This window comes from Rhea pennata, chromosome 6 (genome assembly GCF_028389875.1).
Source record: "Rhea pennata isolate bPtePen1 chromosome 6, bPtePen1.pri, whole genome shotgun sequence".
Taxonomy (NCBI): Eukaryota; Metazoa; Chordata; class Aves; order Rheiformes; family Rheidae; genus Rhea; species Rhea pennata.
The window spans coordinates 26,775,485-26,793,571 of record NC_084668.1 but is presented as its reverse complement, the minus strand read 5'-3'; the positions used below and the strand labels follow the sequence as shown (position 1 = coordinate 26,793,571).

General features: G+C 37.5%; 1 protein-coding gene across 1 annotated transcript in view; it reads right to left on the bottom strand.

Moving 5' to 3' along the window:
• Window positions 1–252: 252 nt before the first annotated feature.
• The window catches only part of UBE2E3 (ubiquitin conjugating enzyme E2 E3), a 55,930-nt gene continuing 38,095 nt past the window's right edge, over window positions 253–18,087 (bottom strand). The window contains exons 4-6 of the mRNA XM_062579093.1: window positions 5,765–5,897; window positions 3,896–4,043; window positions 253–2,391 (exon numbers count right to left, since the gene is read on the bottom strand). Coding sequence (XP_062435077.1) covers window positions 2,294–2,391; window positions 3,896–4,043; window positions 5,765–5,897 — 379 coding nt within the window. The 3' untranslated portion in view covers window positions 253–2,293. The remainder of the gene's footprint in view (window positions 2,392–3,895; window positions 4,044–5,764; window positions 5,898–18,087) is intronic.

Genomic DNA, 18,087 nt, shown 5'->3' with positions numbered 1-18,087 from the left:
CTTTTTTTTTTAAAAGTTTAAATGTTTACACAAAACAACCTTTACTTCAGTAAATATAAAATTTACACACAAAAAAAACTACATTAAAAAAGAACAGATTCATGACAAACCAACAAAAAAAAAGGATGGGAATTCAGTGTAAAGGATCCAATTGCAAGGAAGGCAAGATGGGGCAACACTAACAAGGCAACCCACTTGTACACCTAGGTATTTTAAGTTGGAGGTACAATACAAAAACAAAATACATTAAAATTAGGATTAAAACCTTTATTGTTATACCATAATATATTATGATATAAATATCTGTAAATTCTGTAGGCAATATAGTTAACATGTGAAATACATAGTTTGCACTTCACTGGAAAGTCACTGGAGTGGTGTATGAGCACTGTGTAATATCGTAGTGCACTAACAGAGAGCAGTGAGCAGTCTTTAGATGTCCCACATAGATGTGATCGCCCCTTGTTTCTTTGCCAATCTGTGCTATTTCTCACTATGTTCAATGACACAATGAGAAACTCTGGTCACCTTCAGCAGTGATTTCCAGCACTTCATCTCCTGGCATTAGACTGTTACCTGACTTAGGTGTATGGACCTGCCAGATCCCCTGTTTCTCATTCCCTTTTGCACTTTATAACCTGAACTCTAAAGCTATCTTGTAGCTATCAAGAGAGACTGGCTTCTAGGTTGAGATATTTGGGATCCACAGTTCTTCAAGTCACCTTCAATCTGTAGAAATATTTAAAGTAGGGTGGACAATTCATGCTCAAAGGCCATGTGATACAAAGACAGATCTATATAGTGATGGCTAATTTTAATCTTTTAACAGTTTCTATTGCTTAACATTCAGTTTTCATACAGTAAATGCACAGAGCATCTTATTGATGGAAGTGCTACAGAGTCTCCAAAAACACCAGGTGACAAGGGAGAGAGTAAAGTTTAAAATTAGTTGTAATTTTAAAAGTCTTTTAAAGGGATCAAAACTCTTTTGTATAATCAATATTGTGATTGGCAATCTACAAAAGCTTAAATTATAAAACTAGTAGTGACTCTACTTTTTAAACTGTATGTACTATAAAGCTGTATCTTTGTTACTTACAGATGTTACAAAATTTCCAAGGCAAAAAGGGGAGAGGGGGGAAGAAAAAGTAGTCCAGAAGTCTTAAAGATTTCATTTTCACTAACAAAAGTTCATTTCCCCCCAAATTGTTTTACGTCATAAAATTTGATTAAATTTATTCTAATCCTTTCTTTTCTGGACAGATGATATCGTGTTCAATCATACTTTGGAAGACCATTTTCAATGGACAATCGTAATTCTCCAGATCAGCAAGTCAAACTTGCTCTAATCAGAAACAAAAGCACCAAACTATCTATAACTTTGCCCTAGTCCTGCAGAAAAAGTGTGTAGCAAGATTCAGGCACCCTATTATGAGAGCAGAATTGGGCCTGAGGCAATCAGCTACAGTAACCTTAGGAGTAAGCATACACAATGCTCTCACTCCAACTTGAGAAAATGCTGAACAGTATGAAATTTAAGGAAATAGTAGAAATGACATTTGTTCTGTAAAAGAAAACTAGGGAAAATTTAAGCAATCCACAGGTGTGCATTAAACATTTAATAGCAAGCCTTTGCTTATGTATATTAATTTAAAGATTACCCACAGGGATCTGTGATACAATGGCCCTGCCTTGTTACTATAATTAAATTTATTCAAATATTAATTTAAAATAGGAAAACAAAGAAACTACTCCATGGGGAACATGTTTATTGTGTTTGAGATGATACACTGGGTGCTCTCTGAGCTACAAAGGGAAAAAGGAAATCCTTTCATTACAAACTGACAAAGGTAAAAGTTAAAACAGTTTTCACAACAGCATGTACCACATATCGGAAATAGATCTGGGTTTAATACAAATGACATAATTCCTAGTAATCTACAGCTACTTTTAATAACTTCATACAGATAATGAATTAGGCTAAAATGCACTATAATATTTGGTTGACTTCAGGAACAGTATCCTTAGTACATCACAAAATACATTTTGATATCCCAAAGAAGCAAGACTTGCAAGTAGGCATTTTAAACATAACTAATCTACAGCTACAAATTTCTACTCTTGATAGCATTTACCTTTTTGGGGAGGCAGTATCCCAGTCTTCAAAAGGATAAAAGCAGAGTAGAATCAGTATAACATATACACAGAAGTCCGTATTGTAAAGGCTATAAAGATTTGTTGCACACTGTAAAGTTGCCTTCTGCACCTTCACACTGCACAAGTAGTTTGTCATTTATGTTGCATATCTCTTGGTCCACTGTCTGGCTATCCTGTCATGTTCTGCTCTGTTGGTCAGATACTGAGTGGCTATGCTTCCAACCAAAGGATCAGCTGTAAAAGACAGGAGAAGATACTTGAGAAATCATTCCACAATAAAAAGGCATGATTTAAAAAATGGAATCTATTCCAAAATATAGTCTTTGTTAGGCCAGCAAATGCTGAGAGGTGTAACGAGGCTCTTACCATACCAGACATTTCCAAGAGAAAACATACAAGGCACAATGAATAGGAAGAGATTTTAACCTGTTTCGGTAATCTACATTTTAGTATGTCAAAAAACAGGCAGATGCCTATGTTCAAATGTTACAGGTGCTCTTTTCAGCCAAAACTTGACAAAAAGCATGGTAGGTAGTTTTGTAAGATCACCAGCAATTCAGGTGCTGTTTTGTCAGGCACAATTTGCTTATATTTTCAAACAACAGATGTTTTCAAACTACAAACCTTCCCCAAAAGTCTTTCATTTTTTAAAGACCTAATCTGCTCAAGGAGGGTAAACATCACCTGTACAGACAGACATACTGCCAGCTGATGGTGACCAAACTACAGACAAGTAAAGCAGTTCCCTTGTAAGTTGGAGAAAAAAAGAACTTGTTAACTTCAAAGAAATCAAGTCAGCAGAGTCTACTCTCTAGGGCTGGAAACCTCCATACACTGACTCCAGGATACATCCACCAGCCACGTCCTGCCTGAGGGAAACTGTACTGTAACATGCAATATCTCAACCTCAGTTCTCTGGTTGTTCCCATCACAGAATATACTACAACCCTTCCTAGCCAGGCCCTGTGCTTTCCTTTAGAGGGATTGCTGGGTGCACTGGACATCCTGGCGTCCTCCTGTCATGGTGTTGGGACAAGACTAGAGCACTTAGGAACACATTTTTGAGGGCACTGAAGTTTTACTACAGCAAGAATCATCAAAATTTTGTATCAGACGTGCCAATCTGTTTCTCCTTGCCCCTTATCAGTCTTCTCTAAATGAATGCATCTTACCTCTCATTACCTCTCTGTTCCTATATTGACCACAGGCCATTAGCATTTATATTATAATGATATTGGTCATACAGTTGCTGCTGTGAAACTTTACTGCTTCCAGTGAAGTTCCTCACCTCCCAGCAGGAATAAGAGCATCTCTCTGAAAACAGCAAACATTGTCTCCCTCACATTTGCAAGATTAAACATTTCAATTGTTGTCTTCAGAGAGGGGCTTCCTGCAGTCGCTTCCAGCTTGAATGATTATGACTCAGTGAGGTCAGGGAACTCTTTTGCTTTCCTCGAACTCACTTGTTACAGCTTTTGGGATACAGACCTTCAATGGCAGCAACTTCATTTTTTTTGTACCACACCTTTGAAAAAATGGGCTTAGCACTGTTTGCTTTCTGTTATGCCACAAAAGTGAAAAGAGCCTTTTAGTGTAGAACTGTATGCCAAAACAGGAGCATTTCATCCCTAAATTTAAAAATATTAGCTTTGATTTAATCTAAATACAATCAAACCTACAAATGATATATCATGTCAAATAATCCAAACAAAGGAGGTACGCTCAGAAAGTTCCTTACCAGGGTTGCAGTCTGTCAAAAGAGAACAAATAGACAGCAGAACCTTTGAAATAGTCAAAGCAGGGCTCCAGTTGTCTTTCAGAATATCCAAACAGATGACTCCCTGACTGTTGATGTTGCAGTGATAAATTCTGGTACGGAACGTAACCTGGAATTACCATGTAAGCGAGAGAAAAAAGTAACTATATGTTGCCTAGGAATGCTGTCCCTCTTCTCGGAGTAGCAGAAGTGTATGCGGCACTCTCAGTTCTGCAAAACTTCTGCGGAGGCAACTCCTCTCTGTTCATTTTCTAAAATAATTCTATTTTAAAAAGTGCGTATTTATTTTATTCATGGTTACTTTTTAGGAGACCTACCACAGAAACCCTTCGTGCATAAATTCCTTTCACAGAGGCACTCTGTCTGGTAACCACAGAAATTAAGACCTACTTTGTCATACTGTATATTATTTAATGAAGATATTGAACTGCATGTCAAGAACTATCTTACCACAAACAAAATTTTATTACATTTATTGAAGGCAAAGAAGTAGACAGAATTTGCCCTGCTTATTCAGTCTTAGATTGATCTTTTCCTTACTTCCAAAAGCCTAAATATAAACCCTGAAAAGTAATATTTAAAACTATAATAAGGTATTACTTTTGTTCAAATTAGCAAATAATTAAATTCTTTTAATACCTTTTATTAGGCAAGACATAATATACATCTAAAACAATGGTATCATACTGATACAATACTTGTTTTAAAATTATTTCAGATTAATATTGACAAACAATGAAAGAACAATTCTGCAAAATTAAGAAGTTAGAAATATTTAAAGTGCCATAATTACATAAAGCAGAATAAGATGAGCAAAATTTCATACCAATGCAAGGGGCAAAAAAAATCCATGAAATGTTTTCTGAAACCATGGAAAGTCCTAAAATGACCAAATCCACAAGATTTTCATGGAGAATTTGTCTAAAATTCTTCATCACTTCATTATAACAATTTTAACTCAGAGAACATTAGATTTTGTGAGTTTTGGAGAAGTGTGAAATATATAAAGGATATATTATTTTTTATGTTGTAGTGCATTAGGGAATGAAGAAAAAAGGTATTGGATTTATAATAACAACACTATTGCCCCAACTGCCACAAGTTATAGGAAATACTGTGTGGCAGAACATATTTATTCTTTGTAAATGTCAGCAGTGTCCTTCTGGTATCATGGACAAGATTTGTAATTTGGCATGGCAGGGGGCAAGGGGGGGCTCAGGAGGGAACAACCGTTAGCTTCCGTGGCATCTGTTAGTAAATTATGATTTCATAAATGTCCCTGCTAATTCTGAGCCAGGAAATAAAATTTAATTTAAGATTGGTTTCATTTTATGGAAAGAGCTTTTGCTTAAAAATGTTATCAAACCAGGCTGCTGGTCTAACCAGTTGCACATACACTGACATTCTGCAATAATGAATGTCATCACAGTATTTTAGCCAACTTGAAGTCACGTATAACACTTCAGTTGTCTATCAAAACAAATTTATTTTTAGCCTCCTTTTACTTTGGTAACAATTACCTGAAAAATATATAATACAGTCTCTGGCTTATAAGAGAGAAAAGATTACTACACGTATTCTATCAGGTAGAATGAGAAGCAGGAGGCTAGGAAGGTTTGTAGTCTTTTCTATTAAAATTTGTTGTTTCAATCTTACTCATGATCAGAATTATCACTTCATTTATCACTTGGCAAAGCTTGGAAACCAGCATTGGTGCGGCAGGACCATAAGCAAACTTGATTTTCAGAAAGTGGTGAGCACTCACTCTTTACAAGTAATGTTCATGTACATATAAAAAAATTAAGAACACAATAAAACCTTTACTCTTACCTTTGGTGGCTTGAATGGATAGTCAGATGAAAATGTGATATCCAGAAAAAAAACACCTCCTTCATATACAGAACCTGGAGGTCCAAGAATAGTAGATCTCCATTCATAAATGTTATCTCCTTTAGGACCAGCGCTGTGTGAAGGAGAGAGAGGGAGAGAGAGAGTCAGGTGCACCTTTGAGACAGGTATTTTATGGATTTCCTTTTATATCTCTGTGTTTTGCTTAATACTAACCACTTACATATCTTTAACATCTGCCTCATTTCCATCTGATTTCAATGGGTTCAATGTTTTAAATAGACATAACTGCTGGGCACTTTGCTGTCCCTGGGCTTTCATGCTTTGTAACATGTAGGAATGGAAAGGATTGACTATTGCACTGTCACTGTCTGAAGCATATCCCAGCTCTGTTTTCTGATGGATTTGGTTGCTTCTGAGCTTTGACTTCTCTGGAGCTCTGTGGTCCTTCCCACGACACAGTTTCAATGCACGAAAGAAGCTGCACATCACAACCACACTCACCTTCTCTGCGCACTGAACAGATTGTACCTTCATACGAAACCTAACCTACAAACATGCTGATACACAGTGTGCCACTGATGGCCACTTTTTTTTTTTTTTTTTTTTTTAAACAGGCTGTAGAGTGGTATGTTACCCATTCACTGTGTAGATTCACATTTCCAGTTCACTACACAAACAGGAAAATGGCGTGGAGAGACTGAACGAAGTAACCTGGGATAGTCTCAGTTTCTGAGACATCATAATTAATGCTATTAGAGCACAGTAACCATCTAAACTCACACAAAATCAAGTCTCAGTGTAAACACTAAACTACCCTTCCACAAAAAAAGGTCCAGAATCTGAACTGCTCCGTTCCAACCTGACTGCTATGGAAAATAACACTGCTGAGCTCATGGAGGCACTGTGGCTTCACCACATCCCACAGACAGGTCACTAACCAGGTGGAGCGTAGAAGCACCTTTCAATCGCCCTCTGCCTCAGCAGGCTCTCCAGCACTACATACAACTCGCACACACGTGGTCCTCTGTGGTTACAGCAACTGGCACTGAAAACTGTCACATCTCACTGCACGTGAAGCAGGTGACAGGCATGGTACTAAGCCGTGGCCAGGGACCTTGCAGTTTCTGGCACTGCTCAGCATGGCTCAGAGCCTTCCTATAAGCTTTCCTAGTGTTAAGGCTCTGCCTATGTCATGTCACCTAATCTACTTGTTCTGCATATGTCTGCAGCTTATACCATGGTGCGTTGGACGTTCATCTTTACTATGTAGCCAAACACATGGAGACATTCATCAGAGATGAGGAACATGAGCAGCCTGCACTATGCATCTGCAATTCCCATGTCAAAAATCTGGCCATATTCAAGAAACAGCCAAAAGCTGATTTTGATTATGAATTCCCTTTCAGTTCGTAATTTCCCAAAATGTTTTTTATTTTGTGACTGTTTCATGTACCAAATGTTTAAACGGTTGCAGACCTTTTCTTAACAGGACAAGAATAATTATGAATTCTGGCTAACATCCTTTTTAATTAAAAACAAAAAGTTATTTGTGGAACTGCAGCTATTTTTCCTTTTGCCAAAATGAAAGTAGATAGCAGCCATGTGCTAGCTTCAGAGAACAGCCAAAGAAGAAAAATTAAATGTGATGTTAAATAAGTTTGGGCCTAAAATCACTGCTTTTATCTTTCTATTTGCAATGCATGTACAAAAGGGGAAAGAAAAACTGTAGACAAATTTTAGAGAAAAAGGGAAAATCCACAGGCAAGGAGGTCCATTTTTTATAATGTAATGATCTGTCTGTACCCTCCATCACTCTAGTAGATAATAATCCATTCATGCTCTCTAAAAAGCAATTAGTGTAAGAACTGAAAATATTGGGGGAATAATGCTAATATTTAAAACCCACATAGGCCATCAAAATGTTTTAATTAATTCTTGACATTCATCAAGCTTATAGCTAATTAGTATTAAGCTTGGAAACCAAATTTCTGTGGAGCAATTCAATTTCTGCATTAGATGTCCTAATGAGTGCTTTATAGTTTAACGTAGAGGTTAGTGTTCTTGCCTCATGTGTCAGCTACCTTTCTTTCATACACCTTTAATGGCTGGATGCAATTCAATCAGATTAATGAAATAGCTGAATTAAATTAGTGACATATTTCAGCCCAGCGAATCAGTCACCATTAAGTGCAGCTATAGCATCTAGTCCTGTGCCAAACTATCTGGTAATCACTCATCAAGTCAGCACAAGGGCATCTATCAGTTAACAGCCAGAAGCTAAGTGCAATAACTCTCTGCCTATTATTATCTACTATCATCTTCTATGCTACTGTTAGCAATATATAAAAGGATAAGGCTATAATGTGAGAAGAGGAATTCATACCCATGTAAGAGGAAGAAAATGCTGTGTTCAAAACCCCTATTACCACTGGGAAAAGATTGCTGCAGTATCAAAATAATATAATGCTGTAATAATAAACGCACTCAGGTAAAGGCACAAATTGTTAAATTGAAAGGTTGGCCATTTCATTACATCTGATTGAGGTTTGTGAAATACCTATTTTAACAGCTGAAGTGTTGTCTCACTTTCCAGTGGTGCAAGAGCTCCCCTGCTTCATTAACAACTTGAAAATCCCAGCAATTACCACATTATAGGTATGTAGAAACAAGAGATTAAAGAGCAGAGACAAGACATCACACTTGGCTGTTACCACTTGCACATTTCCGCGGCAGACCGTATTCAGACAGCCATCCCCTACTTTGCATTTTGTATACGTACTGAGGCCATCTTTTGGGGAAGCTGACGAAACAGCACTTGTCTCTCTCAGAACCTCTCTAAGGCCCAGCAAAACAGAACAGATCTAGTGACAGCAGCTCCAGCTTCCGCAGTGCTTCCCACAAGGAAGGGGCAGTGGGCTTACACTGACCTGGGCAACTGCAGAGAAGAGCAGAAAGAGCAGTCCTGACTCAGCGAGCCCACAGGAAGGCTCCTACCCATCGGCAGGCCAGCGCTGCAGCCTCGCTCAGGGCTTTGGCTCTCCACCACCACAGTGCACCGGGCAGGACGCCACAGGCAGCGGACTCCCACTCCTTAATGCAACCCCAACTTGTTCACTCCCACTCAGGACAGCGACAACCAAGGGTTGAAAACTGGGAACAGGGAAGCATTAGTCTGTCTCATTTTCTATCTCATTGATGCCTTACACCCAACAAACTACACTCTCCTCGTGTTAAGCGCTGAAGAGGCTGGCTCGGGAAGTGGTTCTAGGGACTACATTTTCAAAGGTTATTCATAGATGTTCTCCTGCTTTCAGGAGGATCACTCTCCTATTTAAAATTGTGTGTGGGCTTAAAATATCTCACCTTAAATCTTTCCAGCTGTGGGGAGTAACAGCCTATGAGTCTCACTGTCTGCCACACTGAACAGAATATCCCAGGCAGAGCACTACAATGAGGAATTTCCACATTGTCTTTTCCTTTCCTTTTTCTTCATCGTTGGAAGACCCAGCTCTTCCTGATTTCCTTAAGAGAGTCAATGTGAATGAAGAATCCTCCTCTATTCAATCCATTAAAACGAAAAATCCTGACAGAGCCACAGATCTGATGATGACTTAAATATTCTGGCTACACAGCATACCTGTGCAGTTAATTGCTACTAGCCTGCTGCTCTATTAAATTAGCTTATAGAACATCCCAAATTTAGTAAAGACACTATCGGTATGTTCTCAAAGAAAAGAATCACCTGGAATGCTTTGTTTTTAAAAATACGGGATAAAAAAACCTCAGACAACATAACAAAGCAATTCATTTGAAATGACAAAAATACTCTTTATAAAATTGAGATGTTTTTACCTAACACATAAAAACTGCATTGACTTAATAAATTACATAAATTGACAGAATAATGCTAACAGGCTACATCTGCTTCCTAAGTAAATATTCATTATGCTGCTTTGATGAGGGAGATACACCTGATCAAGATGAGACAAAGGACTTGCAGCAGCATTCTGTACAAGCTGGTCAGCTGAACAGATTTAATTTACAAGTGTGACTTCAGTTGGAGAATTTGAGAAGACATGAGGTTAAACACTGGGAGACTACAGGTCACATCAGATTCTTTAAACCTAACACTACTGAGTCCAGAGTCTCATGTTTCATGAAGATGAAGAATGGCTTTTCCAGCACAGTGATAATGGAAGCAGTGGCATCTACACCACCAAGAAGTTTGGTAGACTCCTGACATGGTTTGTTACAGAAATCAGAATTCAGTATTTGTTACAATCACTAAATCAAAATGCATTAAAGCTGTCCATATGGAACAAGCTGCAGGATGAGAAACTAGGACAAGAAATTTCCAGTCTACATGATCTTTGCAGCCTGCTACTTTCTGCACTCACTAAATACACTTCTACTGTCAACAGCACTCCTCTAAAACAACAGTGCTCTAAATTCAATGACAGAATGTAACTTCATAGTACTGAGACTGCGATGATTAAAAAGAAAAGTGTGAAGGAAAATGTAATTTAGCTATCTTTGATGTAAACTCTGTGTTATTCTTTATTATGAGACACAATTTGGGTCTGTAACAGGTTATAACTGAGGAAAAAAACCTGTTTTTTAGGAAGCTTCCTGACAGTGAAATCTGTCAAACTGTGAAATAATCTTATAAGAAATGTGGCTGGTACCATAAAACTAAGGGTACGTGTCTATATCCCAACATGACCAGCAGGGATGCTAAGTACTGACTTAAGTGGTGGATTCCCAACACGTGCAAATCCCAACATATCAGAAAACTCCATCAGAGGAGTGAATGACCCCTGAATGACTAAATTCTGGATGACCAAATATTTTTCTATGTTCTCCTTTCAAAGACCCCACCCTTCAGACTGATCACCCTTCAGGCTCCCCAGCTAGATATCATAAAGACAGCAGCTTACAAACCACATGGGATACACAGACCAAGAGCTATGCAGGAAGAACAGTCTCCCTAAATGTCTATCTTAATATATGGTTCAGCAAAAGTGGAATTCCAAAAGCTCTTCATAGACCACTCAACCACAATGACTCTACTGCAATAGTTAATTATAATTTATACAGCAATGTAAATGAAGGCAATGTTTTACTAAAGGAGTAAGTTAACTTTTTCTATTTTTCTTAACTCAACTGTAGGTACTGAGGAAAGGAGCAATTAATGTCTGCGCTTAAATATATTCCACAATTATGTACTTTAAAAATTCAGCTCATAAAGCTACATACTGAGGTGTGCAAAATCCACAATACAGCTTCAGGAATAAAATTTTACAAAGCCTGCTATAAAAAAAGCACTTAGCACAATACCAGTGTGAAAGGCATTGTTTTGGACAGTAAAGTCTCAGTTAACGTTCTTGGATGATGTTCTAGGTTGGCATAATCCCACTAGAGGCTAATAGGGCTGCAACATATCTAGCTAGGACATACAACTCAGGAAAATACACAGATCGAATCTGTAGTGAGTCTACTACCTGCCTCATCATCTAAGCATTGATGAACTCATCTCTAGTGGAAGGAGAAACCCCCAGGCTCACACACAGAGGGCTCTTCTGCGTGAGGAAGTTAGCACAGAGGCAAGGACTCCCAGCACCAACCATGTTGGGTACCTAGTGTGGATGCTGACATTTGTATCCTAGACCTCCTGAAAAAATCAGTGTAAAGAGATCAGCAACTCTCTGAAGTTCAGTCAGCATCTAAATACTATTTCAAGACAATACTATCTTGAAGAAAATTTGCCATTACTTTTTTTAAAACCTCCCTTTCCAGTTTTGGAGGCTCTCTTTTGTACTTTTGGTTACAATCCTCAAGAAATGAAATGAACATTAATTAAAAAACATATTTTGGTGACTTTCAGTCCTGAAGCCTTGAAAAACAAGCAAGCATGGCCAGTGATTTCCATTTTTTTTTATTTTTACCACCTAGTTTACATGGCTTTCATGAGTATTTACTCTCAAAATCCATATTAATGGCGGCAGTGCCTAAGCATCTACACTTACAGAATATCAATGGCAAGTTCTCTATACTCAAAAAGTATACTGTTATCACTGCCTCAAATGTAGCCCTAATTTTTGGATTATGGCATTTTGCTGGGGTAGGATACATGTGGATTGTCTACAGCAATACACCAAATTCATCTTGAAAATGCTTTTTGATAAGGTACTTAATAATAAGGTTTCCAGGTTATGTGCAATTTCTTACAAGGAAATAGTTTCAGTCTATTGTGTTCTTTATATAGCTTTAACTGTTATTATTTTATCTGCCACTAAACTATCTCCTATGTCTGTTTGGTGAAAAAGAAAGGTTATTTACTACTTCTAAAACATCTGTAAAGGCTGTAGTAATTGAAGATACATGGAGTTCATTGTACAAACCTTTGCTTCTGTCACTGTTGAAAAAAACCCCTATTTTTAACTCATGGATCCCTTGCTAATTCAGCCAGTTGTGAAGTGGTACCGGACTTGTGCCTGAGGCCATGGTTTGATGCAACGGTAAATTCAACTTGAATTCCTACTACTAGATCAAAAACTGTACGGCTGCTCAAAGCAAAGTGCTGATCCAATATAAACTAACTTTGCCAAATCATGTATGTTCCAAAAATATCAATGAATTAGCTTCATAACACACCAGGCTTTATGCTTATTCAGGTATCATTTATCCTCCTGCAGCCAGCATAAAGAGGGCATAAACTTCACATTGCATGGTCCAGCTTAGAAATGTAATCAAGTGATCATATTTGGTTCATGTCAAGTTGTATTATTAGGGGAATCTAATGGTGTGCAGATCCAGTATTAATCCCCCGATAAAGAAAGACTCCAGATTGTAATGTCTTAGACAATTAAAACCTTTAGCACAAAGCTTGTCTTTAGTAGAATATACACTGTGGTTACTGAAGACAGCCAGATAAATTGTTTGATAATTCCATCAATGCTGTAGTATGTTGATACCCAAGTAATGTATTTTGTAAAGCTGCTCTTTCTTCCACTACCAAAAGCCTCATTAGCTATGTTTACTGCTACAATAGCTCAACTTTACTTTCCTATTTGTATTCACATTAGTTCCCAAGACCTTTTTTGCTACTGTTAGAAATTGCCATCCATTTTCCAGAACAAACATATCCAGTTCATGGATGCAGAATTCCTGCAATTTTTCTTTTGAAAAAAATAACTATCCCCAGAATGTAGTTTGATAAACTGCAACAAGAAATACTGAAATTAAGCCAGGTAACAAAACTTGTTAGATCATATTTTGTCCATGCTCTTGACAGAGAAGTTGCAAATAAACATACACTGCACAGACAATACACAGGAGGTTTACCAAATATGACTTGTTTTTGGAAAAAAAGAGAAATCACAGGACTCAAAGGCATGAACAAAGCTCTTGCTAAACACTAGATTTATTTTAAAATATACTGAAATCTGCATATCCCTTCCATATGCAAACACTACAAAATAACCTTTTATATACTCCCTATTAAAAAAAACAAACAAACTTGGTTAGTAAGTAAAGGAAAACATTTCCTGCTGCTTCAACATGTGTTCACAGTAACACATTCATAATTTAGGATAAAATAAGAGAGCGGTTCTTGTGTCTACTTGTCATCACAGCTGAAACACTAGTAGCACTAGTGGTAAAATGGGTACTACTTTCTTGCTATCAATATAAACCTCAATTTGTACTAAAGCAAAATGACTGTCACTTAAAGAAATTTGTCTGCCAGGTATACAGTTCACATTTCCTTCCATTCAGAATTACTTATTGAGGTACCTGTACTTAGCAAACAAGGCAATTTCTGCATTTCCTTCTATGAGAGAGAATCTTTCTCAACTCCCTAACACAAAACAAATTTGAGACCCATGCAAATTTTTTTCTTCGGCCTGTTATGGGCTCGATATTGATAGCAGCAATCCCTGCTGAAAGAATCACATAGTACCTGAGGAAGCATAGTTTAAGTTACCTGCCCACGGATATACAAAATCTACCAAAGGCAAAGAGATGAGAGCACTGGCTGATATTACTGTAAACTGTCAAAATTTGTGAGGACAATAATGGGACAATTTAAACCCATGCAGAAGAAAATATGTAGAGATCTATGGTCTATCTAAAAGTTCACATAATTACCTCCACAGTACTTACAATTATCATAATTTTATTCTGAAAACTATCTATGGTTCTTATTACTGTACACTGTTTTATATTCTTCAACAGGTGTGTCATCAAAACCCCTGTGATAAACAAAATTACACCCATTTTGAAGATGGAAAACTGAGGTACTCAGAGACAAGATGGTTTGTCTAAGGTCGTGTTGAAAACCTGGGCCATGGACCATGACTAGAAGGTAAATCTCCCAAATCAAAGGCCATCAACCTACCCTCTGGCATGAGATTGCACAATTAGTATCTCATTCAATAGTTCTAATCCATCCACACATTTCAGGCATCAGTCACCTCCATCGTGCACTGCAAAATTTCCATGTTAAAAAGTGAAATGACATTGAGAAATACAGTTTAGGATTTCCTATGAATATCTTCAATGTCACTTTAAATGTCAACAAAGAAATCTATTATTCCCAAAGCCCTTTACATATACACTTGAGACAGAGGAAGAGAGAACAGTTAAAACAATCAGTTTCACTAACTGTATTTAATTAATCTAAAAATACAACCATCTTTTAAAAAGCAGTCAACTTATGAACAATAACTGGGCAATTTTCAGAGTAAGTGTGCCAGACAATTAAAGCTGTTAATGAAGTTCCCAGTTATCTGTCTACACAAAATGCCTAAGTTTTAGGCAATTAGAAATACATAAATATTAAAAAAATCTTCTGTTACACTTTGTGGATTATGTTTACTTTTTAGGAAGCATATCTTCAGCCAAAATTTAAAAAGAACTCTATCAATAAACAGTTTTTTTTTTCAATACAGAAAACATGTTACTTCACTAGAGAACCATCACAGACTAGCAATTAAAGCTTAAAGCAGACTCAGTGTTGTGGAGGCACTTTTCTCCTACATTATAGAGGGAGAAAGTGCAACTTACTGAACACAGTTTATTCAGGGACTTCATGAATGACCAAGAAAGATATCGTTGCTGGTAAATCGCTTTCACTAAAATGCAAGCACATCCACCTCTCAAGATGATGAACACCCAAAGCTCTTGGTGTTAGCATAAGGGACCCTCTTCCTCCTGGGACACACAGAATTAGACTTTTCTAGCACTTCACAGGAAAGTAGCTAAAAGTTGCCTTTTCCCTCCTTCTAAAAGCTAGCTTTTAACTTCAGCAACAATGTTACAACTTAGCCACATAGAAAAAGAGAAGAGTTAAGCTAAAATCGGCAAGTCAGGCAGCACTGCCTACATTAAAACACATTAATTCTCTGAATGAGAAGCATCCACTTAGGGATTTAATGGTCTTTAACACATGCATATTAGTTTCATGCTTTTACTTGTTTCACATTAACTTTCTGAATGTCACCCTGCAGCCATACTCTTAAATAGCACTGAATATTTCACCCTGAAAAGAACTCCTTATTTTCCTCATCTAAGTCAATTCTCAGTTCAGTCTTCCTGGTCACCTAGAATACACTTTCTTTCAAGTGTAATTCTATTATTCCTTTTAAATACTTCCTCCCTCTTGCCTCCGTTCATTTCCACATCAAAGCCTTAGCAGGGATACAGTCTAACAAAAAAGAAAAATGTCATGCCACAGTTCATTTTGTTGGATGGTTAACTTCAAGCCATAAAAGTCTGATGGAAATCTCTATGACTAGTAAAAGGCTAGACTTCTCAAAAATAAAATTGAAATTTCCCAGTTCATACACAAAGATACTCCCCACCTTCACCTATGCCTCAATAGAGCTCATTAACTCAGTCTTTGCAATGGTAAAAGAAGCTTAATTATTTCTGGACAAGTTTTTAGGGGGAAGAGCTCATGCTTGTACAATGCAATCTTCAAAACAAGTAATTGCATAGGAATTCTGAAGAAAGGTCTTCCATCTTTTTTTGAATCCATGTGCCAACTAGTTTAGCAGATACACAAAGTGATGGGAATTTCATCAATGCCTGACCTTTTCTACACCCTCAAAAAATCTGCCTGTTACAGTTCTGTACTGCTGTTATAAGTCCCACATTGTATTTCATGAATGTTATTTCTGTAATTGCTGACTCCACAATATTATCTTTTTTGAGAAGCAATGGATTTTTTCCCAAGATCTTAGTCATTGCTATCTATATAATTAGTCTGTTTCTCCATCAAGAAAAAGGGAATATAAAAATTAAATGGTATCTACAGTGTCAGGACACCTCTGTCTGCTTCCTTTTCAAGTTTACTCTTTCTGTAATATTCTGACTGAATACTGCAACTAAAAAGTTCATTACAGATCTTGACATGAAGAAATTCCACAGCAATCACTAGTATCCTTTTGGTTTTGGAGTACCACAGGTAGAGCAGCTGCAAAGCAGACTTCTCTTATCTGCTAAGATTTTACCTACTGCAGTCCCAGGATTGCACTACCCTTTCGCGGACAGAAGAGGACAGGTAGCACTTCGATCTGGAGCTCTACAGAAGTGGCAGCTGGGTTTATTTAAATGCGTTACTTTCTCTACACTTGCAGCCTACCACTCTGGGGATGGAAATATGCAGAAGGGTTCCCAAGTATTCCACAAACCAGTGCAAGAAAAGTGAACTCCACCTTAATCATCCTAGCAACACAGCACCACAAACGTGTCCTTTAACACATCCTAAATGTTAACAACATTTGCAACAGACTGAATTATCGTCATAAGTTCAGATTCAACTGCTACAGGTGACTAACTTGATGGAAGAAAGAAACATCAAAGGTGACCATAGAAGTGCTGACAACTGGCAGACACGATCATAGCATGTTTGCAGCCTGGCTCATTCATGAAAATAATTTCACTGTTTACAGTAGGCTTGTCATCTGGGTGGATGACAGATCCGTGGCTCTACAGAGCCATGCCACCAGCCTCACAAACGATTCAGAGTGGCTCATAAAGCCACACTGCTGTGACTAGCTCCCAATCCCAGCTCATTTCATTTCTGAGACACCAGTATGACTGATTCGAAGAAGTTCTCCAAAATCAGCCCCTGCTACCAAGATGATCTGATGGCCTAACAGTTACAAGAATTACTTTTTTGTTTGTAGCTCTTAAATTTTATAATGAAAGAGGTGAGAGACTGCAGCTAGTTCTTGAATTAGAAAGGGCTATACTTGCTCATAGCAGCCTGAGTTACAGTTGCTAAATGACAACCTTTTAGCCATTTTAGTAAGACTTATAAAAACACTGAATCTGACACTGAGCTCTCAAACTACCTCACTGTTTCTTGAAGTTCGTTACCATCAAAAACAGATGCAACAATACCATGTCAAGTCAAACTCTATTCATGTGCTACGTTGAAGTCTATGCCAAGAGCAGCTTCTTGGCTTTTAAATGTGCAGGTTGTTGGACTGACGTTTGTCTTTAATATGAGAAACTCCCTCAGTCTTTCAGGCAAGACACTAAGCAAGAGCCTAAAGGAGCAGACAGAGATGCTCTGAAGTGCCCTTTGTTGCTTCAACGCACTTTTTATGTTCTTCCTTTCAGAAAGCCAAAAGAATGGACTATTTTAGAGCTATCAAAGCAGCAATAAATTTTAAAGTGAATTTAAGTTTAAAGTGGGCAGGCTGACAGTATTTGAAGTGTTCTGTTTCTCCATTTAAGACACAGAGCATGAGTGTATTAGGCAGGCTTCTCTCTCCTTAGCAATTAGTCTGCTTTTACTACTGACCTTGTAGGGATATAATCTCCAATAGACTTTCAAATGTGCAAAGAAATAGGATTTCTATCACTTCCACTTATTCAGTATAGAGCTATAAGCAACAGAAGTTTTACTTCATGTCAATAAGGATGACTTCTCAAGTCTGGCTCCCTTCAGAACATAGCTGTGATTGTCAGATGACTTTTGTCACTAGCTACTTCATCTAAATTGAAAATTTACTGTTTTGAAAGGGCATGAATCTGGTTAGCCAAAAAACAAGACCCTGTAGTATTCAGAAAGCCTATCTTTTATCTTATTCCCACATTGTTAATAAAACTTCCAGTTTTGAGGACTGATTAAAGAAGATTTACAGTTTTTCACAGTAAGACCTCATGGTTTGAAATGATCAGCAGAGCTGTGGCTGTGGACTTCACATTATTTTAAAACAAAATAATGACAAGCTTTGCATTTAGAGCAGTGCATCAGTTTATCACTGGTGACAGTTTTTTTATATTTC